This window comes from Alosa sapidissima, chromosome 22, assembly GCF_018492685.1.
Source record: "Alosa sapidissima isolate fAloSap1 chromosome 22, fAloSap1.pri, whole genome shotgun sequence".
NCBI lineage: Eukaryota > Metazoa > Chordata > Actinopteri > Clupeiformes > Clupeidae > Alosa > Alosa sapidissima.
In genome coordinates, this window is record NC_055978.1 from 599,143 (window position 1) to 622,488 (window position 23,346).

At 41.7% G+C, this 23,346-nt stretch overlaps 1 protein-coding gene across 10 annotated transcripts in view; it reads right to left on the reverse strand.

Moving 5' to 3' along the window:
* Positions 1 to 23,346, reverse strand: part of dmd (dystrophin) — a 481,347-nt gene that overhangs the window by 125,278 nt on the left and 332,723 nt on the right. For all 10 annotated transcript variants that reach the window (XM_042077917.1, XM_042077916.1, XM_042077914.1 and 7 more), the window contains 3 exons: positions 15,138 to 15,294; positions 6,516 to 6,630; positions 6,075 to 6,343 (listed from right to left, as the gene is read on the reverse strand). In XM_042077917.1, the coding sequence (XP_041933851.1) occupies positions 6,075 to 6,343; positions 6,516 to 6,630; positions 15,138 to 15,294 (541 nt within the window). The remainder of the gene's footprint in view (positions 1 to 6,074; positions 6,344 to 6,515; positions 6,631 to 15,137; positions 15,295 to 23,346) is intronic.

Sequence of the window (23,346 nt, forward strand, 5' to 3'; positions counted from 1 at the left end):
TTGGCGGGTGTCCGGGAGTTTCTCCCCCGAAAATGTTTTGAAATTCTGACTGCTAAACACACCATTTAAATGCAGTTTGTGAGGGATAGAACAAGCAGCACCCCTCATCTGTGTGTCTCATGTGACATGTAGGCCTACATGATCTACCTGCTATCACTTCATTATTAGATACCTTACATGGAGACATATCTCATGTTATAAATGAAGAAATCATTTCAGAAATTATGTTTTGTGCATATGGGTTAGCAGGCTACAATAAATTGCCTAACAGACAACAGCCTAATTTTGAGGTATCACTGGACTATTAATATGCCTAACTATAATACCTATTAAATAAATGTAAAGGACACAGAATAATGACAGAACTGTAAGCTCCAATTCAAAAACGTTTTAAGTCTACCCAAACATATGCAAAGGGAATATAAATAAATTGTGTTGCATATAGCCATCTTAATTAATGTCAATTTAAATATTATGATTAGCAGTTTCTATGCTGTTTCCATTGATAGTTACAGGAAACCACGTTGTTGTTTAAGCTATTGTCAAAGTCTGCTTTATTGTCAATTTCTTCACATGTCAAGACATACAAAGAGATCAAAATTGCGTTTCCTACTATCCCACGATGGAGACAAGACATATTTTACCAATTAGGTCCACAGACAAAAATAACATTCAAGTAAACAATATAAAAAGTAAAAATAAGAAGGCACATACAATGAAGAAATAAGAGCAGCAAAATTTGGTAGAAATTGTGCAATTGTGCATACAGTAGACAGTCAATATAATAGTGCAAAAGTCAGGCCAATAAATGGCTGAGGTAGTTTTGTTTGACCTAAGTATGCAAGTGGCATAGTGGTGCAAGTTATGTAAGAGCAGCAGAAGTGTGTTCAGAAGTGTTCAGGACAACAGGACAACAACAACAAGTTGCAAGTGTGCAAGTGTACAAGTGGAGTAGTGCAAGGCAGCCATTTTGGGTCTAAAAGTCCAGGATGTTATGTAGCTGAGGGTGGAGGGGGGAGAGGGGGGAGAGAGTTCAGGATCCTAACAGCCTGGTGTATGAAGCTGTTGGTGAGTCTGGTGGTGCGGGAGCGCAGGCTTCTGTACCTCTTCCCAGAGGGCAGTAGATCAAACAAATTGTGAGCGGGGTGACTTGCATCACTCACAATTTTGGTCGCCTTGCGGGTGAGGTGGGAGGTGTAAATGTCCTTCAGGGAGGGGAGAGAAGCACCAATAATCCTTCCAGCTGTGTTCACTATGCGCTGCAGGGCTTTGCTGTTGTATTCAGTGCAGCTTCCGCCCCACACAGCGATACAGCTGGAGAGGATGCTCTCAATGGTGCCTCGGTAGAATGTGGTCATGATGGCTGGTGGAGCACTTGCTCGCCTGAGTTTCCGCAGGAAGTACAGGCGGCGCTGAGCTTTCTTCGCCAGTGATGCAGTGTTGGTGGTCCAGGAGAGGTCTTCACTGATGTGCACCCCCAGGAATTTGGTGCTGCTCACTCTCTCCACCACAGCACCGTCGATGGTCAGTGGCAGGTGTTGGGTGTGACCTCTACGGAAGTCAACAACAATCTCCTTGGTCTTGCTGACGTTCAGCAGGAGGTTGTTGTCCCTGCACCACGTGGTCAGAACGTCGACCTCCAACCTGTATTGAGTCTCGTCGCCCTTGGTGATGAGACCCACCAGAGTTGTGTCGTCAGCAAATTTCACTATGTGGTTGTTGCTGTAGGTTGCAGTGCAGTCATGCGTCAGCAGGGTGAAGAGCAGCGGACTGAGCACGCAGCCTTGGGGGGCCCCCGTGCTCAGTGTGATGCTGCTTGAGATATTGTTGCCAACACGTACTACTTGAGGCCTCTGACAGAGGAAGTCCAGTAGCCAGTTGCAGAGGTAGGTACTTTGAGTCCCAGTTTGTCAAGTTTGCAGATGAGTTGTTGTGGTATTATGGTGTTGAATGCAGAACTGAAGTCTATAAACAGCAATCTCACATATGCGTCTCTTTTTTCCAGGTGGGTGAGGGCTGGGTGGAGGGCAGAGCAGATTGCATCCTCTGTGGACCGTTTGGCTCGGTATGCAAACTGGAAGGGGTCCAGGGTGGGGGGGAGAATGGATTTGATGTGTGACATGACAAGCCGCTCAAAGCACTTCATGATGATGGGTGTCAGTGCCACGGGGCGGTAGTCATTGAAGCAGGATGGAGCAGTTTTCTTTGGCACAGGTATGATGGTGGCAGCTTTGAAACATGATGGGACGATGGCTTGCTTCAGGGAAGTGTTAAAGATGTCTGTGAAGACATCCTTAAGCTCCTCAGTGCAGTTCTTCAGCGCACGACCTGGGATGTTGTCTGGGCCTGCTGCCTTACGGGTGTTGATAGCAGCAAGTGTCCTCTTCACGCTGTCGGCAGAGAGGCACAGGGGCTGCTCGTGTGGAGGGGGAGGGGTCTTCTGTGGGCAAGTGCTGTTTTGTTCTTCAAAGCGAGCAAAGAAACAGTTCAGATTGTTGAGCAGAGGGATGTTGCTCTCACAGCTCTGTGGCGCGGGCTTGTAGTCCGTGATGGCCTGAATGCCCTGCCATAGGCTTTGTGCGTTCCTGCTGTCTTTGAAGTGGGTGGTTATCTTGTGAGTGTATTCCTTTTTTGCTTCCTTGACGCCACGGGACAGGTTGGCTCTCGCTGTTCTCATGCCAGCTTCATCCCCAGCTCTGTAGGCTTTGTCTCTGGCCCTCAGCAGCCTGAGGACATCCCCTGTCAGCCATGGCTTCCAGTTAGCCCGAACCGGTTTGTTTGCTTTCACTCTTTGTCTGTATGCGGGCATTAGCATAACAGTGATATGGTCAGAAAGTCCAATGTGGGGGAGGGGGGTGGCTTTGTATGCTCCTTTGTGTGTAGTGTAGACCAGGTCCAGGATGTTGTCTCCTCTTGTTGGAAAATCAACATGCTGGTGTAGCTTTTAGCCCACGTTACCTCCAGTTTCACTTGCTGCAGGGACGCACAAATTGCATGAGCGCTCATAAGCGTGCTATTTGAGTTCTACATGCTGGAAATCTTAGTTCTCAGATGTAGAACTCAAATGTGTCTTGACGCCACCGTTTGTTAGATCAAAATAAGATGTTCTAAATGGAACGCGATCGTATTTAAGACATTAAGATCTCCAGTACACACGCAGACACACATTGACAGTGAAATGCCGCAGACGTTCCAGATCAAATAAGACGTTCTAAATGGAACGCAATACAGACCTTCTGGATCCAAATCAGTCTGGGTTCAAAAGCGGCCACTCTACCGAAACGGCTCTGCTGTCTGTAACAGAAGCCTTAAAAGAAGCCAGGGCGACTGCTCGGTCATCAGTACTCATCCTGCTTGACTTATCGGCTGCCTTTGACACGGTTAATCACCGTATCCTTCTCTCTATACTCGCTGACATGGGAATCTCCGGTTCTGCTCTCTCCTGGTTTGAATCCTACCTCACAGGACGCTCGTTTAACGTATCATGGCTTGGTCAGCTATCCGCACCTCACCATCTCACCACAGGGGTCCCCCAGGGCTCAGTGCTGGGCCCCCTCCTCTTTGCTATCTACACCACCTCCTTGGGACAGATTATCCGCTCGCACGGCTTCTCATACCACTGCTATGCAGACGACACACAGCTCTATCTGTCCTTTCCACCTGACGACCCCCTGGTTTCAGCACGGATCTCGGATTGCCTTTCAGACATAGCTACATGGATGAAGGCACACCACCTCCAGCTGAACCTCTCAAAGACTGAACTGCTGGTCATCCCAGCTAAACCTACCATACACCACGACATCAACATCAAATTTGACTCCCTGTCTGTTTCACCGACCAGGACTGCAAGAAATCTAGGAGTTGTTCTTGACAACCAACTAAACTTCTCGGATCATGTTGCCTCAGTCGCCCGGTCATGCCGTTTTGCACTCTACAACATACGGAAAATCAGGACTTACTTGACTCAAGATGCTACCCAACTTCTGGTTCAGGCAATAGTCATCTCACGACTCGACTACTGCAATGCCCTCCTGACAGGTCTCCCAGCCTGCGCAGTGAAACCACTTCAGATGATCCAGAACGCGGCGGCGCGCCTGGTCTACAACCAACCCAAAAGGGCACATGTTACCCCGCTGCTCATCCAGCTACACTGGCTACCTATGGCGGCCCGCATCAAATTCAAGTCTCTAACGCTTGCCTACAAAGTAGTCTCCGGTTCTGCTCCCACCTACTTGAATGCCCTCATACAGACTTACACTACCTCCAGACCGCTGCGCTCCTCTGACAAACGACGTCTAGCTCTACCACCGGTGCGCTCAAACCAATCCAAACTTTTCTCATCTGTTGTTCCTCGTTGGTGGAACACACTGCCAGTTCCTACAAGGGCAGGGACATCCTTTTCCACTTTCAAAAAACTCCTGAAGACCCAGCTCTTTAGAGAACATCTACTCTCATAGCAACACTTACAACAAGTCTTACTGATCCTAGCACTCACCAGCCGTTTTAAACTGACAAGTAAATGTTAAAAACAGCACTCACCGACGCACTTATTCTTACTGTACTCTAATGTTTTTTTTTAAACTGTCCTAAAATTGTGAGAATTGTTCTAAAACGTACTGTTTACCATGTTAGTCGCTTTGGTTAAAAAGCGTCAGCCAAATGTAATGTAATGTAATGTAATGTAAATAGCCTAATTAAGCTGTTCAGATATTTTCCAAGCATCTTGGAGATGTATGTGTGCTGACTGGGCTATGTCTATATAATTGATGACAACAAATTAATAAGTATTTCTGATTGGGGAAACTTTTAGCCTAGTTTATTTTTCCTTCAGTCCTCGGTTGCATACCATTCACTCTTGCTGCAAATAATCAGACGTGTGAAGCACCGGGCATAACTTAATTTCGCGGATACGTGGACCAGTAGGCTAATTGTTGAGGAGGCCCATAGTTTGAAAAAGTTGCAGATCATACACAGAGAAAGCATTATGCTCTGAGAACAGTAGCCAAGGGCCTTTCTGCAGAAACAACAAGTGCCAAGGTGCGCGCACCCCCGCTTCCACTTTGACTCCCTGCATTTCTACATTGTGACAAAAACTGTCAGTCAGACAGTGAATTTTGGTTTACTAAATTAGCATAATGCGGTAACAATTATCATTTCAATTCTACCTCAAATCTGCTCACTGCAGACGTTATAATGCAGACACAAGCAGCAGCACAGCCTTGAAAGACGCACACTTTGAATTTCATCAGAGTGGCTCTGGTTCTTCACTGATGCTAACTTGATGTGATTGGCTGGATGACCGTTCAATCAAATCAACAGACCTATTTGTGTCTCTCTGTGTCTGCGTTATGGTATATGGTTCCAACTCTTTACGGGAACATTTATTTACATATTTTACTTTCGTTTTAATCTGACAAAAAGTGTGGAGGATAGAATCGTGTTCCAGCAATAGTGTGTATGTTATAACACCCACATCCCCCACGCTTGCTACGCCCCTGGGTTACACCCAAAGCTTCTTATGCTAGACCACTAAACAGTGGTAAACCCTTTGTGTCGACATGACATGGTAGGACTTTTACTTTCTGAAGTCGGATTTTTACACCTCTGGTCAGGACCTTGGGTTGGTAGAATGGGTTCACGAGGAGTATAACCTTCGAATCGCCTATCGCAAACTTGACCCACACTTGACTAATGTCAGAGTATGCAGCAGCATTGTCTTGAGTGACAGGATTTTGAACACAATATTGTCTCAGGGCTCAAAGGGTGCATTAACCAGAGCTTTCAGCACCAACGTGAGGTCCTACTCCCAAGATCCCCCAGTCTTGCTCGTTCAGGAGCCAGGCGGTTAGTGGACTGCTCTCTGTTTGGGTGTGGGGCGGTATATTTTTTATACATTCTCTTACTTTTATACATTCTTGTAACTTTTGATGACCAAGAAACCTTTGGGCAAAACTGACATGTGCATGCATTAAATATTGTGTTGACATCATATGTTTTATACCTTTTGCCCTTTTAGAGTACGGTGATGCACACTTTGCACCCAACTGCATGCACTTAGGTTTGTGCACTCTCACCTTAACACAATCAACGTGTTCCTGGAGTGAGTCTATTTGCAGTTCTGCAACAGGTTCCCATGATTCTTTCACCATCTCTGCTTCTTTAAGCTGGATTTCTAGGTGATCTTCAGTTTTATACAGCTCTAGCAAACGCTGTAGACGATTCTCCAGTGTCCGCTGCCAATCAATCAAAGCTCCTTGAAGTCTGGCCCACTCTGATTTCACATCATCCATTTCCTTTTGTAGAACTCGACCAACATTCTGAGCTCGATCCTCAGAAGTAACTCCTGGAAAACAAGGGGTCAGATCTCACACATTGAACTTTCAAAGAAATGTGCAAGATGCAGTAAAAACAAATCTATAGCCTTGTCACAAGGTTAGTTGTAGCTCTACATTTGATATATTCACACTTTTGTGTTAACCTAGGCTGTTGTGTTTGTGTGTGCATCTGTTTCATACCCCTGAGATCAGGTGCCTGGGGTTCTGAGTTTGGCTGATCTGACAGGAAAGCTTTAACTGCCTCCAGTGAGGAGATCACCAATGGCTCCTTCTCTTGGACTTCAAAATGTAATTCCTGTATTTCGTATCATTGGGAAAACACAAAGAACAATAACTAATTCAGTAATAAAAATATGTATGTAAGTATGTAAACTTTCCAAATGTAGCAGCAAGAGTTCTCTCCCATACTAAGCACTCAGCTTACATCACCCCAACTACATTGGCTACCAGTCCAGTCCTAAAGTTCTAAATTCTGCTTCTCACCCAACAAGATATTTTTTAAAGGGTGTGCGACAAACTGAAAGAAGCATGTTTTTATAATTATGTTTATTAACTTTAATAGATGTTACAGAAATAATTTTATTATACAGGTACAAACATCTCTATACTTATAGAGTTATACAAAACTATACTCAATTTTCACATTCTCTTACTCATAGGGCAAATTGAAAATCACACACATATACACCTTCACTATCCCACATACTCATTAAAACACATGTACACCTACTAGATGCCTTATCACACTTTGAGTCCTATTTTTTAACTGAAAATGTGCAGAAATTGTGCATTTACTTAATGCATGTACACTGCAAAAAACAAAATCTAACCAAGTGTTATTAATCTTATATTAAGATAAAAAAATCTATTTGGTATTGTTTTTAGTATGAAGAGACTTACCTAGCGCTATCACGAAAGTTCCTTTTGACTTAATTTAAGAACACTTTGACTTATTTTAAGGAGTCTTACCAAGACAAATTTCCTCAACCATGGGTGTAAGTTAAGGGGGGGACGCTAGGTACAATAACTCTATTATTGTGTCACATGCTCCAAATGTAAAGCACTTTGAGCTGCATTCTGTGTATGAAAGGCGCTATACAAATAAAGCTTATTATTATTATTATTATTATTATTATTATTAGGTACTAGTCCCAATAAATATTTTGAGATGACAAAACCACTATTTTAGCAAACTCCTTTGTGCTATTTAGACTGATTCCAGATGCCAGAACGACAGTAAAAGACGAGCAAGCGAGTGTGTCGCTATAGACTAAGTTATCAGGGATGTCTACCAATACATAATCCAAAAAAGGCCAATGTAAAACATTTTAATATTCCCTTTGCCCTTCAGCATGCACATTTTGCCCCTTTGTAGCTTTTTGTGCTTTGTAGATCAGCTATGCCGCCAAAGAAGAAAAGGAACATACGGCACTTTTTCATTATGTAGAGTCTAAGTAGGCAAAATAACTAGCCACACAACTGGCAGCTAGGCTACAACTGGTGACCAGGCTTTCCTTAGGCATTAACTGTTAGGATATTACCCAGGATATTGTCACAGCTAAACCTAGCTTCTGTAATCTCTCAACCAAGGTTCGGAGTCATGTTGAATAGGTGTGTGCCGCACGGGCAGTTGCATATAGCATAGAATAGAAGTCACCATGTCACTGACTGTTAATTGGGCTAGCAATCTTGCAGTCACAATAAACAATGAATCCGAGACATTTTCCTGTTCCTATATTCTGTTTATGTAGGCTAATGTAATTGTAAATGTAGCCTGCACAATCCAAATAAATAAAAGATAAACTATGGTGTATTTCACATTGCAAGACACTTATCTCTTTTATGATCTCATCCCAGAAAGATTTTCTTTGACTTGTTAGTTTTTTGAACATTTATTTTATCTAATGACATAGCAAACATGATGAATTGAATCCACATATCCTTGCACTATGCAAAACTTTTTTCCACTAGCCTAAATCCGTGAGACTGAAAGGTAATTACGTTCACGTGACAGGCACTCAATTAGACTTACACACCACAAATGTGATGATATTAAAGATAAGTGTAGCCTAATAATTAAAATTTATGATTTATTCAAATTGCTAAATATGTTTAGTTATTAGTAATTATGCAGATACTAAAATACTGTAAATAATTAACAAAATATATAAAGTTTATATGAATTCCAAAATATGAAATATGACAACCATCACTTTCTGTGTGTGTGTGTGTGTGTGTGTGTGTGTGTGTGTGTGTGTGTGTGTGGAGGGTCAGTCAAATTCTATGATAACCACTGATGTGAAATCTCGAAATCGAGATTCTTCACTTGGTATTGGTATTGAAACAATAATTTTGGTATCGTGACAACGGGAGTCAGGGGTTGTCTCCACCAAAGCTGAGACCAAACCGCACTTGTACTCAATGCGCTGGCAGACAAATTTGCTTGTTTTCAGGATGAAACGTCTAAAATAAATCAAACTCTTCTTAAATCAAGTCAAATGATTTTACGAGAAAAAGCTAGGTACGTGTCTTTATACTGAAAACAATACCAACTAGTTATTTTGAGCTTGATATAAGATTAATAAGACTTTGTAAGATTTTATTAGATAAAGGTCTGGATCAAGGAGGGGGATGAGTGGAAGACCGCATTTAATACTCCTAGTGGCCACTATGAGTATTTGGTACTTCCTTTCGGTTTAACTAACACTCCAGCTGTTTTTCAATGCCTCGTTAACAATGTACTCAGAAATATGATCAATACATTTGTTTTTGTTTACCTGGACGACAGTCTGATCTTTTCAAAGACTGCCCAGAAGCATTCCCATCATGTCTGCAGAGTACTACAGCGCCTTCTGGAGAACCAGTTATTCGTTAAAGCAGAGAAATGTGAGTTCCACCTCTCCACTGTTTCTTTCTTGGGCTTTGTTTTGTCTGCAGGTCGTATTGAGATGGATCCAGCAAAAGTTAAAGCAGTGGCAGATTGGGCTACCCCTACTTCCCGGCGAGAGCTTCAGTGTTTTATCGGTTTTGCCAATTTTTACCGCAGATTTATTTGTGACTTTAGCACACTGGCTGCCCCATTTACCAGTTTGACCTCAACCTTGATTGCCTTCAGATGGACTCCAGCAGCTGAAAAGGCCTTTCAGAACCTCAAGGCCCGGTTTACATCCTCCCCCTTCCTTGTTCTTCCAGATCCTCGTCGGCAGTTTGTGGTTGAGGTAGATGCCTCTGAAACTGGTGTTGGGGCAATTCTCTCGCAATGCTCTCAGAAGGACAACAAGCTCCATACCTGTGCTTTTTTTTTCTCACCGCCTTTCTCCTACAGAGCGGAACTACGATGTCGGGAATCGTGAGCTCCTCGCTGTTAAGATGGCATTAGAGGAATGGAGGCATTGGTTGGAGGGGACAGAGGCTCCGTTTTTGGTTCTTACGGATCATAAGAATTTGGAATACCTCCACACAGCAAGGAGGCTCAACTCCCGCCAGGCACGCTGGGCTATTTTCTTTTCACGTTTTAATTTCACTCTGTCCTATCGCCCAGGGTCAAGAAATGGCAAGCCGGATGCTCTTTCAAGGCAGTTTTCCCCACCTGAAGCTAAGTCTTAACCTGAGCTAATCCTTCCCAGAGAGTGTTTGATTGCTGCCACCTAGAGTCCATAGTTCAGCAAGCCCAAGACGGGCATCCTGTCCCTAATAATGTCCCTCAGGACTGTTTATTTGTGCCTGCTCTGGTTCGTCCTCAGGTCCTCCAATGGGGCCATACTTCTAAGCTCACCTGCCATCCAGGAGTTCAGAGGACCCTCACCTTCCTAAGGCAACACTTCTGGTGGCCAACTATGAGGGTCGACGTTCAGAAGTTTGTGGCTGCTTGCCCCACCTGTGCTCAGAATAAGTTGTCCAACAAGCCTCCTGCCGGGTTGCTCCAGTCCCTGCCCATTCCCCAGAGACCCTGGTCACATCTCCGTGTGGATTTTGTGACCGGCCTGCCGGCTTCCAAGGGTAACACTGTTATACTCACCATTGTGGATAGGTTCTCCAAGTCAGTTCATTTTGTGCCCTTGCCCAAGCTACCCTCTGCCTCTGAGACCGCACAGCTTTTTATAACCCATGTTTTCAGGCTGCATGGTCTCCCAATCAGTGTTGTGTCTGACCGAGGCCCTCAGTTTACCTCAAGGTTCTGGAGGGCTTTTTGCAAACTGCTTGGTATCTCTGTCTGTTTAACATCTGGGTTCCACCCTCAGGCAAATGGGCAAGCGGAGCGTGCGAATTAGTCTCTGGAGACGTCTCTTCGCTGCATGGTGTCTCAAAACCCTTCCTCTTGGTGTCAACTGCTCCCTTGGGTTGAATATGTCTTCCCGTCCCAAGAGATGGATGTATGTGTTCCCTCAGCCCAGGAGTTTGTCAGTCGCTGTCGCAGGACCTGGAAGATGGCAAGGGCCAAGCTCTTGCATTCTGCTGCTCAATACAAGGTCCAGGCTGATCGCCGTCGTTCCAGCGCTCAAAGGTACAGGGTGGGCCAGAGGGTCTGGCTTTCTACCCGGGATCTGCCGTTGAAAGTGGAGTCTCGGAAGTTGGCGCCTCGGTTCGGAGACGTACACTGTGAGGCGGCTGTTGAAGGCGTGTCGTCGTGGGAGGGGTTTCCAATACCTCGTCGACTGGCTGGGTTATGGTCCGGAGGAGAGATGCTGGGTTGCTGCTAAGGACATCCTTGAGCCTACTCTCATTTCTGATTTCCGTCTGACTGCACCTAGGGGCACCTTCTGGAACACCAGGTGGCGTTCGTAAGGGGAGGGGTACTGTCAGACTCTCTGTTTGTGGTTTGTCTTCCTAGTGTTTTGTCTATTTGTCCCCCTCTGCAGGAGCTGTTGTGTACCACTGCTGTCGGTCTGAGTCTCCGCCCTTCCTCTGTCTGCTCCTGGTTCTCACCTGCTTCCACTGGTGTCTCTGATCTGCCTACCAATCAGCGTCAATCAGCCTGCATCTGATTGCAATTTCGGCTGGCTTTAAAATCCCCATTACCAGTCTGCCTCCCTGTCAGAACGTTCCGTCTTCTCGTAGCAGTTCTCGAGTGCGACCTGCCTGCCTGACTGAGTTTTTTCCTGCCTGGTTTTGACCTCTGCCTGATGTTTCTCTGCCTGAAGATTTTGTACTTTTGCCGCCAAGTTTTTTCTGTTTTTTGCCTGCCTGTGTTTTGTTGCCGGTGAATGAAGACTGGCCTACTGAAGGAGGATTGCCTTTTGTGTTTCACCTGCACCCTCTATGGAGTGTCCAGTTGCCTGTGCCCTGTTCTCCTGCTGGGGTTTTGCCTTCTACGACTTTTTTCTGAACTGTTTTTTGTGCTTTTTCTGAAGACTGCTTTCTGTTGAAGATTGGCCCAGTGTGTTCCCTGTGGATTACTCTCAGGACTGTGGAAGCTCTGTTTTTTGTCTCTGTTAAAAAATCTCCTCATCTGAGTCAATTCTGGGTGTTTGTCATATCTGAACCTGAGTCCCACTCTCTGAAAACGTGACAGCAGCTGATGTTAACATTCGACTTGCAATACTCTACTAAAACCGACAGACTAGTAAACTGTCATTTTCTGTCAAACTGTGTACAGTGTAACCAGTAAGTTGATCTGCCAGTATAAGCCACTCTGGAATTGTGACGTGCATTGTGCCCATTGAATTTTCTTTAAAAATTGTACATAAAGCCTTTGTTGAAAAGAAAGTTGTGTTTGCTGTACTTTTGATAGGATTCAGGATGCACTGTTGCACTGTTGACTGTTCAGGATGCACTGTTGGACTTACTCATTTGCACTATCACCATGACACTCACTCACACAGAGCACCTTACCTTACCTTACTATGCACAGAGAATCACAGGCTCAGTCATTACAAGCGCCTCTTGATTGATTAATCACCACTATGTGGATACTGTTTTTAGAATTGATTTAGATTAAGTGTTAGTTAGTATAATTTGTATTTTAGTATATTTAGTATATTCTTTATCTTCTACTGTCCTTATTGCTTAGTTGTGTTTTTATATTATATACTTTTAATTACTTTTCTGCTGTTAGTGAATGTGTGTGTGTGTGTTGTCTGTATGCTACTGAGACCTTGAATTTCCCCTGGGGGTCAATAAAGTGTCTATCTATCTATCTATCTATTCTAAAGGTTTAACTTATCTTTCATCTACCCATTTATTATTTACTTGGACACTAATTATTAACTAGAAAACGCAATTCCAGGGAATTACCAGTGCATGAAAATGCAAAACATATGGTGTGAAATATATTGTTAAAACAGATGATGTGCTAATTGGCAACCAACATGATGAGGTTTAATATAGTTGAAATGACTGAACTAGGTAGATGAGGTTTAATATAGTTGGAATGACTGAACAGATAGGTGGATAGTTTAAAAGGTTAAATTATTTGCTAGGTAGACGAAGTTTAATATAGTTGGAATGACTGGACAGTTAAATAGGTGGATAGTTTAAATGGTTAAATGATTTGCTAGATAGATGAGATTTAATATAGTTGGAATGACTGAACTAGGTAGATGAGGTTTAATATAGTTGGAATAGTTGAACAGTTAAATAGGTGGATAGTGTAAAAGGTTAAATGATTTGCTAGGTAGATGAGGTTTAATATAGTTGGAATGACTGAACTAGGTAGATGAGGTTTAATATAGTTGGAATGACTGAACAGTTAAATAGGTGGATAGTTTAAAAGGTTAAATTATTTGCTAGGTAGATGAGGTTTAATAGTTGGAATGACTGAACTAGGTAGATGAGGTTTAATATAGTTGGAATGACTGAACAGTTAAATAGGTGGATAGTTTAAAAGGTTAAATTATTTGCTAGGTAGATGAGGTTTAATAGTTGGAATGACTGAACTAGGTAGATGAGGTTTAATATAGCCTGGCCACCTGGCCTAGGATTCTAATTGCTTAACGGCAGTCTTAATAGAGCCATATTGTATGCTTAAAGCCTGAGACAGAGTATATAGTTTAAAAAAATGTAGCTAGTGTAATGGATGTTAATAGACAGAAAGTTGAATGGATGTTGATAGGCAGATTGTTTAATGGATGTTGATGGATAGTTTAATGGGTGGATGAGTGAATGGTTTGAAGATGATGAATGGATAGAAAGTTGGATGAAATGTGCCTTATATCCTTGTAGAATGGAGAGACACAGAGAGAGTTGGCCTAGTTCAGCAGAAAGCAGTTGATACAGGTGCAATCAGTTGAACTGATTCTTTGATGGGGCCTAGATGAGCAGTTGGAAGTTTATACAGGTGCAAATCAAGTTAATTAGTCCATTGTGATGTCATCAGCCTAATGTTAAGTCTATGGGGATTTTATAAAAGTTAATAATTAATAGTTTAAAAAGTATAAAAGTTACAAAGTGTCCTAAGTAAGACCTACGCAACATAGTTTGAATGAAGTTTCTACGTTAAACGGTTGAAGCTGCATTAACTGCGTTAGAAGAAGAAAAATAATAAGAACTAGAGAATGCAATTCCGGGGAATTACGAGTGCATGAAATTGAAGCTACGACAGACATAGCATAGCTTAATAAAAGTTGATAGTTTAGAAGTAGACAGTTTAAAAGTTGAATGTAGATAGTTTAAAAGTTGTTAATAGACAGATAGTTTAATGGAAGTTGATACACATAGTTTAATAAATGTTGAAAGTTTAAAAGTTAAATGTAGATAGGTAGTTTAAAAGTTGTTGATAGACTGATAGTTTAATGCGTGTTGATAGACAAATAGTTCAAAAGCTCTATATAGGTAGATAGTTGATGATAACTGACAGTTGGAATGGCTCTAATGTTTGCTCACAGTAATGCTAACTATGCTAACCAAGCTAATAATGCTAAACAATTTATTTAGCTAACTTAGCTCATGTTTTCTAGCAGTTTTACAAAAAATGTTAACTATGCAAAAAATGCTAACTAACCATGCTAACAATGCTAATAATGCTAACTAGCTAGTTAGGACTTTTATTTTGAAATAGTTGAAGGCAGAGGATACAGTTGATGGGAGTCATAGTTGACTGACAGTTACAACAGTTACAACAGTAGAACAGTTGACAGTAGTTGAACAGTTAAAAAGTTGGATAGTTTAAGGGGACTTTTATTTTGAAGCAGTTGTGGGCACAGGAAGCAGTTGAACAGGATCTGTAGTCTTAATACAGCCATATTGTATGCTTAAAGACTGAGACAGCCTGAGACAGTGGCTGCAGGTGGCCTGAACACCTGGCATAGGATTCTAATTACTCTATTGTGATGTCATAATCTAATGTTAATGGGGAAATTTTAGTCGTTTTTAATTAATAGATTAAAAAGTCTAAAAGTTACAAAGTTGAAAAATACATAGCTGAAGTCACATAAGTAAGACCTACGCAACACAGTTTGAATGAAGTTTCTAAGTTAAACGGTTGAAGCTGTATTAAACGCACAAAAAGCGTTAGAAGAAGAATAATAAGAAGAAATCGGATAGCAGTAGAGTGCATTTTCATGCACTCTAATAAGAAGAAGAAGCCTAGGAAGAACAGTACAGTGCATTTTCATGCACTGTAATTACTTGATCATTCAAATCACAACCACAATCAGTTTTAACAATAACACAATCTAGTTAGATAATTGACCATCATACATTTTGTTGACTAAAATGATGATCTCAAGACACTTAACCCTATATTCAAGCAAATTTTCCATAAGCATTCTAGATTTAGATCTTTTCAGATGTCTAATGTCCTCTAAACAGATATATCAGGCTGCACCACATTTCTGACAAGCAAACAGTTGTGACGAAACTCACTCTGTGTTTGTCTTGCTGCTGCTGGATAGTTGGTATATCACTGCCTGGTGGTTTCTGCTGGTTTAATTCATCTTGTCTCTGCTGGAGCCATACTAGCAGATCCTGCAGATTCAGGTGCAGATGCTTCCATTTTTGTGTGTTCACATCCAGATATGGCCTAAATATATAGACAACATTTAAGACAATGAATATAAAAATACAGAAGTGATGGAAAATGCTTTTTTTACACTTTGTGGACATTGCCCTCGTTAATAGTTTCGTATTATTTCAAGATTGGCAGCGCAATGCAGAATCTGGTGTTGAAACAACTTAAAAAGGAGAATAAAACTAAAGTAGCTGGCCCCCGAGTGTAATGGTAGCTTTACTGGTAAACAAAATTGCTTTCAGATTTGGCATTCTGCAGAAGGAGTGTTCAAACTTCAGGTTCCCCACGCGACCGACCTTCCCTACCCTCCTCTGTGTGAGTGTGTGTGTGTGTCAAACAGATACCACATACGTTGTCCCTTCAGAGTCTATGATCAAAGGCAAAAACATCACTTTGAGCACAACCATACTGGAAGGTCTACATTACGCACACTCAATCCTGAGTGCAGTCTACTTCCCTGCTGTCAGTCAAACATCACCGCCAGCAACACTGGACTGGACTCAGACTACAGGGAAAGCTAGCATGCATTCCCTCAGCAGATCACTCTGTTTCTCATACCATCCTCCATAATGCCTCAATTAATGAGTATACACATTTTTACAGTTAAAGCCAGACATCAGGTATTACCAACTAAGTTTAATTTGTCAATCTGGTACCCTGACTCTCACTCACCTTTATGTATTCAGCATGGGCAAGACCAGTAAATAGAATCCACATCACATATATTGAATGGCTGCGATTTCTATAAAGTACTGTATTATCTAGACATGACAGGATTGTGGACATTATATCAAAACGTGTACAATCCATCTTTCCACCTACAGTGTCAAATATTAAGTGCTTTGTTAAGCCCCAAATGTTTCCTTTGTGCCATGTGGAGATGCCTGTGTTTTGTGACACAAATGCTATCAGACCTGATATTGTTATCATTGATGAGAACAATACGAATGTATTCATACTGGAAGTAGGCTGTTTTATGTTTGTTTTACTTTCATTAATGGTTAAGCTCATGAAAATTGAATTTTGACTGCTAAAAACACCATTTTAACGCAGTTTTCGGAGGGACAGAAATACCAGTAGAGAAAGCAGTGCCTGTCTTCTGTCTTAACATTGCCTACCTGCAATAGGCTTCTTACTTCTCTGCTTGACACCACCCCACATGGAGAAATGTTGCATGTTAACAATGGAGAGAACCTTTCACAAATTATTTATTGTGCGAATGGGTTAGCAAAACCATAACTTTTGGTGAATGGAGATGCAGATCACCCTAATTTATTTGTTTGCGCAACAGCCCATTCTCCAGCGAGAGTAAAATAAATGTTTTAAAAGCTGTGTCATCACCAGGCTATTTGCTACGATATTTGCTACTATAGGCCTACAACAGTCTAATTTCGTGTGTCAATTCAAAGACCTGTTATTTCCATTATTGGATTAGACTAGCCAGTCTCTATGCTGTTTTCATGGACAGCAAGGATCCACTTCGTTTGTTGTTTTAAATAACGTTGTTTGTTGCTTCTACACACGTCATCTCCAGTGGTTCAGTTTTACTTGCGCAGACGCGCACATACATTCTCTTTATTTGATAACACTAAATTAAGAAATATTTTCTAATCAGGAAAATGTTTAGTTTCTTTTTCTTTCGGTCCGCGGTTCCATCATAGGCTACCATTCAATACTAATTATCCGCTTTTTGGGAAAAAAATCAAATAAAATGTCTCATTTTCCGACGCACCACAAACATCTTGCCTCTTCGTCTAGGGCTTTCTATAGTTTCAGTAGGGGCTGTATCGTGAGACAAATAGCAAGAACAGAATAGGTTGATCTACATACACACACACACAAACACACACACTTACCCACACACACAGATAAACACATGCACACACACACACACACACACACACACACACACACACACACACACACCCTTTCAGCAATGACCTTTTGAGCATTTGAAGGAATCTGCTTGCATGCGCGACCGTGTATTGAACACAAGGATTCCACTAAACCCTGCTTAACTAAAACATAGTGCATAGCCTATATGCATCTGCACTTGCCTATTATTTGAACTCATAGGCTTATGAACTCATAAGTGAAACCAACTTCACCGGTCTCATAGTCACTGACAATTCTACAATTATTTACTTTCTCTATTGACTGACATGGGGTTACCATCGAAAACATAGCTGATAAAAGCAACACTTACCCCAATAATGTTCGAATGACTGAATAAAAATCGTAAGGATATTTATACTGCAGAAGAAGTGTTTGGGACTGCTGCTAAGGGCTGCTAACATCTTGTGACAGTGCATCTTCAGTTGTGCTCTTATATCTGCATTTCGCTACAGATCAGGTTTTTCTTGGCCAGTGGCGTAATGATTTTTAGAGGGTGTAAGATAGCGATTTTTGGATCATGCTCCAGACCACATCTTATGTCGTTAATTGCCACACCCCTGGGTGCAAAGTGGAGTGCATGATGAAAACTTCATCACTTTATTCGGTGTAACATAAGAATGTGCCTTGCGTTGAGCCTGGCGTGTGATAGGGCCCTTAATCAAGATTTAAACAAAAAAGGTTTGACATATTTCACTTTATGTGTAATGAATGTAGTATGAAAATTTCACTTTTTGAAATATTTTAAGGAAGAACATTTTTCGAGATGCACCTGTAAATGCAGTCTATTTACCATTTACCAGTAATCCCTTTTGTAAATGATTACAATTACTGTGTCAGAAGAGGCATTTGATAGTTAGATAAGCCTGGCTATTAGGTCTTCCACACTATTAGATCCATTGCCAGCATGGTTTCACATTTGTGGTAAATTGAAATAAGAAGCGATTGGGAGGCCAGGCAAATGATAAACCGTACACTTATACAGTATTAAAGAATTCATGATCCATGATCAGTTTGAAAATTGCTAGGCCCTGACAGTCTGCCACTGATGTAAAGGGTTGCGTTGGGATTTATAATGGCATCACACGCAATTCAGCCAATCATAATCAAGGCCCGTTACTATCTATTTTAGAACAGAGAATTGTGTATGTCTGTTGTCTTACTAAATATCGGTTCCAAAAAATTTGACCCCAGTCAACCTAATTAAATGACAACTGATATTACATTAAACATTTACCAAATGCTATCAATTGAAAGGGATACTGGTTGTGTTAGATTGTTTTGTGTGAGAGCTGACTTACAACTTGAACAGCAATATCTAAAGAAAAAGAATACATGCAATGAAATTAACATGTGAAAATAAGCCCATGTCTTCAGTGAAGATCTCAGTTTATGCCTCCTAAACCAATTGGACTTCGGCCTACAAAAATATTGGGTAACGCTTTAGAATAACATGTGCTTATTAGGTATTAACAGTGCATAATAAGCAGTTAACAATTCATTACTAACAGTTAACTGTTGTTATCCTTTAATAACATCAACGGTAACACTTTACTTGACGGGTGAGTTCATAACACATTCATAGCAGCTGTCATAAACTGCACATAAAGCATTCATGACTGTTTCATGAGACATGACTCAACATTCATACCAAACCTTTCATGAATGTGGAAGACAGAACAACGGCACATTTACAAATCATTTACAAAAGGGCAACTTGTCAAAATAAAAGTCCATTAATCGCAAAGCAGCATTGCCGTTTTTGTAAATATTTCATGGATATCTTATGGAAGTCTACATCGAATGTCACTTACTATACAAGTTGTGAAGTTGTGTATACAAGTTGTGCTGCCAGGGCTAGTCTAGCAACTCTCCGTTGGCTTGTGTGCTGGAAAAATTAAACTTCTATCAGGCCAATCAAATCGTGTATCGACACGTTAGGCGGGCTTAACATAATGATTGATGGCAGAGTTGCAACGGTTTGGCTTGAATTCCCTACTACTTGAAAACAAAGAAGATGGATGTTGCTGTTAGCGAACAGCGTGACACGAGTTAAGCTTTTTTTAAGTTGGCAAAAGTTTGAACTAGCCAATTAGCTCCAGTGGGAAAACGCATGAGACTCATACCGCTGTCCTATTGCGTGCAGAGGGAATTTGAAAGACAACCGATTATCCCGCCCCTCGGACTGAGCACTGCCAACGGTGAGTGCCTAGACCCTACATTTTAATGTGGGTCTGGCTCGTCAGGCTAAAACTAGCCTACATTCAGCTGACTTGTATTTGTGTAACCTGGAATGCTTGGACATTCCCAGTAGCAAGAGATGAGAAATTATCTGCAAAGGTTACATCATAAAACAAATACATTTTTATGAAACAAAAATGATTTGCTTGACCATGTTCTGTCTTTTTGGCAATGGACTAGCCCATTGACTCAGATGTGACATGGTCAGGTAAGAGGTTTGGAACAAAAACGGCAATGCTGCTTTGCGATTGATGGACTTTTATTTTGACAAGTTGTCGTCGTTCTGTCTTCCACATTCATGAAAGGTTTGGTATGAATGTTGAGTCATGTCTCATGAAACAGTCATGAATGCTTTATGTGCAGTTTATGACAGCTGCTATGAATGTGTTATGAACTCACCCGTCAAGTAAAGTGTTACCACATTAACTAACTGTTAACATGCAGCTTATAAGTGTTAATAAGCAGCCTTTTAAGTTACAAGCATATTTGTTAACAGTTAACATGCAGCTTGTAAATGTTAACAAGCAGCTTAACAAATGGTGTATACAGTGGGTATCAGTTAAGTTTGGATGATTTCCTGCATGGATGGTTTCCTGCATGAATCGAAAGGTGGAACTTGGGAGTTCTGCCACTACTATTTTTGATGCGACTTGACTTACTGCTTCCATGATGCAGTTTCCAAGTCAGTCCAAGTCAGTAGAACAATCAGAGACAGTTGAGCCATTACCAAACATATATGATAATACAACAGCGTGAGTTTATATATCTTATACCCTATTTGTCACGGTTACTTACTACGGTAGATTTGATAGTGTAACGATAGCGCATGAGACACTTGGAGACTTTCCAGGGGGGGCACGGGAACTTAAATTGATCACGGTAGTTTAAGCTTACACTTGACAAAACATTCTAATATGAAAATGTAGATGCAATTGTTGTAAAATGGTGCAGCTCCTTTAAGAGAGCCCCGTGCGCAGGGATGGAGAGAGAGAAAGAGAGAGGGGATATGTGTGTTAGAACTGAGATAGTTCTAATATTCAAAATAATGTCATATTCAAAATAATGCAAAAATAAATCTGCAGTTAAAACCAATATCCTCGTTCATTTGCTAACTACAGAGTGTTAGCCCCGAAGTTACGGATGACTTTGGCCCTGGAGCGGTAACAAGCTCTATGTTCTCCGACTAGGTCAGAAGAAAAAAATAGTAAAGGTTAACACTATCAAACAAACCCAGAAACTACTAGGCCTACTTCTACTAACTACGATAGACAAGAGCCGATAAGCCATATTTGTCATCGGATGACAGGGGTTAGTGCAGAAGTGAAGTAGACTGCGCCACTAAAACCTCCTCTCCATTTATCTGATAGCTGGGCTTACCTAATGTTCCTGATTGATTAGCTACGGAATAATACAGATTTTACAGAATAAAAAAGGCAAAAAACGTCCTTTGCCGAACCCAAAATTTAAATAAGAATTTTATCTTAACGAAACAACTCCAAACATTCTGCATTCTACTGTCTCATGGCCGCCGTCACCAGTATTGCCAGGGCAATACTACTTTTCAAAGTAGTATTGCCTGGCAATACTAGTTTTCATACATGAGGTTACACTAATAAACAACGTCACAAACTGCTGCTGCGCTGCGCTTATCCTCGAAGTGCATCGTCACTCGTCAAAAGTCTATTCAAATTTAGTAGGATGTCCAGTTCACATTGGGAGGGGTTTCGTTATCAAACGTGGAGCGCATGGCGCAACAAGGTGTTCCTAGGTTTTTTAATCAGTCATATGGGTGTGTTTGGGGCGTAACATCATTTAAACCAATGAGAATGACATCTGTCATTCCCTTTAACGGCGCAAAGCGCCGTTAAAGGGAATGTGCACCTGCCAATAGGGAAAGTGCACCTGCCAATATGACTGTTGACAATGCGCTCTTAAAATAACATATAAACAACTCGCCATAGACTTCTGACCAGGTGTACAATAGCGATTTTTAGACAATGCGCCAGGCCCCTCCCTAGGTTGTTAATTGCAACACCCCTGGGTGCAATGATTAAAAAATAAACGTGCAAAATACCAAATTAAACTTTGCGCGGGTGGAAAACGAGTTTTACGTTGCGTTAATTTATTTCCATTGGGTGTGCCCTGCCAGACTGGCTAGTCTAATCCAAATATGGAAATAACAGGTCTTTGAATTGACACATGGAATTAGACTGTTGTAGGCTATAGCCTAAGTTAAAAGTTGAATGGGCAGACTTGTTGTAACAGAGGTAGCCTAAATATCGTAGCAAATAGCCTATGACACAGAGGAGTACGGAGCTCCAGGATCGGCCACTCCTTCACTGTTCTCTCGGTTTGTGCTCGCATGCATTTTTCCGACACTTGGCTGCAAGCTCCCCTCCCCCACCCCCTTCTTTCACAAGCAGTGCAGCTTTCTGAAGCTAAGGTACACTTGGCTGCAAGCTCCCCTCCCCCACCCCCTTCTTTCACAAGCACTGCAGCTTTCGGAAGCGGTGCTTTCTGAAGCTAATGTAACAACAAATAGCCTACCACCAACATTGTTGTGTGGCAATAAAAATATCCAGGGTTTGCGCAAGTAGCCTAAATATATAAATAAATTAAGGACATAAAATCCTTAACATGAAAAAGCATATCGTAGCTTAATGTCCCAAAACGTCAACAAGTCGTTTTATGCGCTCATTATAAAGAAAGTTTAACGTGTCCCCACTATCAATTAATCACCAAACGTCTTATAAACAAGTCTTACATGTCAGGAGTCTAGATACTTCACTCTCGGAGAGAGGCGCGAATGCTGAAAAAGATGTTACAGCAGCCCCTAGAGGTTGTAGGAGTGCGGTATCTGAGTCTGATGCGTTGTGTGGGCATGTAGAGAATTGACTGCTGATTGCCGCCACTTTGTTCGTAAAAATGAGGCAAGGGTATCCGCAGTAAGGCTGGATGGAGGAGGAGGCAGCTGAGGGTTGAGTAGCGATTTGAAGGTTGAGAAAAGTTTTCGAGTGTCTGTAGTGCTGTTGATTTTGTAATTGTAGAAAGCCGTCTTAGCAACAGTGATGCTGGCTGAGAAGGAGGTTAGGAGTGTCTGGTAGTTTTTAGTTAGTCATCAGTTAGTTTGGATTTGTGCCATTTGGTGCGCTGCGATCGGAGGGTATCATTTAGCCATGGATGAGAGTGTTTGGATCGAGCTGGCCTTGTGGTAAGAGGGCACAGCTCGTCTAGACACGAGCTCAGTGTGGAGCAGAGCGAGTCTGTGGCCTCATTAACCTCCAGAGAGGAGAAGGTGTTGAGTGGAGGTAGAATGAAGTGTCCATTTTTAACTAGTACCCACTGTAAGACAAAGAGGTGGATGCCCTTGAGCAAGGCACCTAACCCCTCACTGCTCCCCGAGGGCCGCCATTGTAGCAGGCAGCTCACTGCGCCGGGATTAGTGTGTGCTTCACCTCACTGTGTGTTCACTGTGTGCTGTTTGTGTTTCACTAATTCACTGATTGGGTTAAATGCAGAGACCAAATTTCCCTCACGGGATCAAAAAAGTATATATACTTATACTTACTTAACTAATACGCTTATAAGACCTTTCTTACCTATTTGTAGTAAATTTTGCAGCCCCCCAATCTAAAGCGAGGACCCTGTAGCCTATAGTTCCACAAGCCCAACCTTCTACACTGCAAAAACTGCTTATCTAACAAAATCTAACCAAGTGTTATTAATCTTATATCAAGATAAAAAAAACTAGTTGGTATTGTTTTCAGTATAAAGAGACTTACCTAGCGCTTTTTTGTGAAATCATTTGACTTAATTTAAAAGAAATTTGACTTATTTTAAGACATCTCATCTTGAAAACAAGCAAATTTGTCTGCCAGTGCGTTAAGCAAATTTGTCCTAAAAACAAGCAAATTTGTCTGCCAGTGCGTT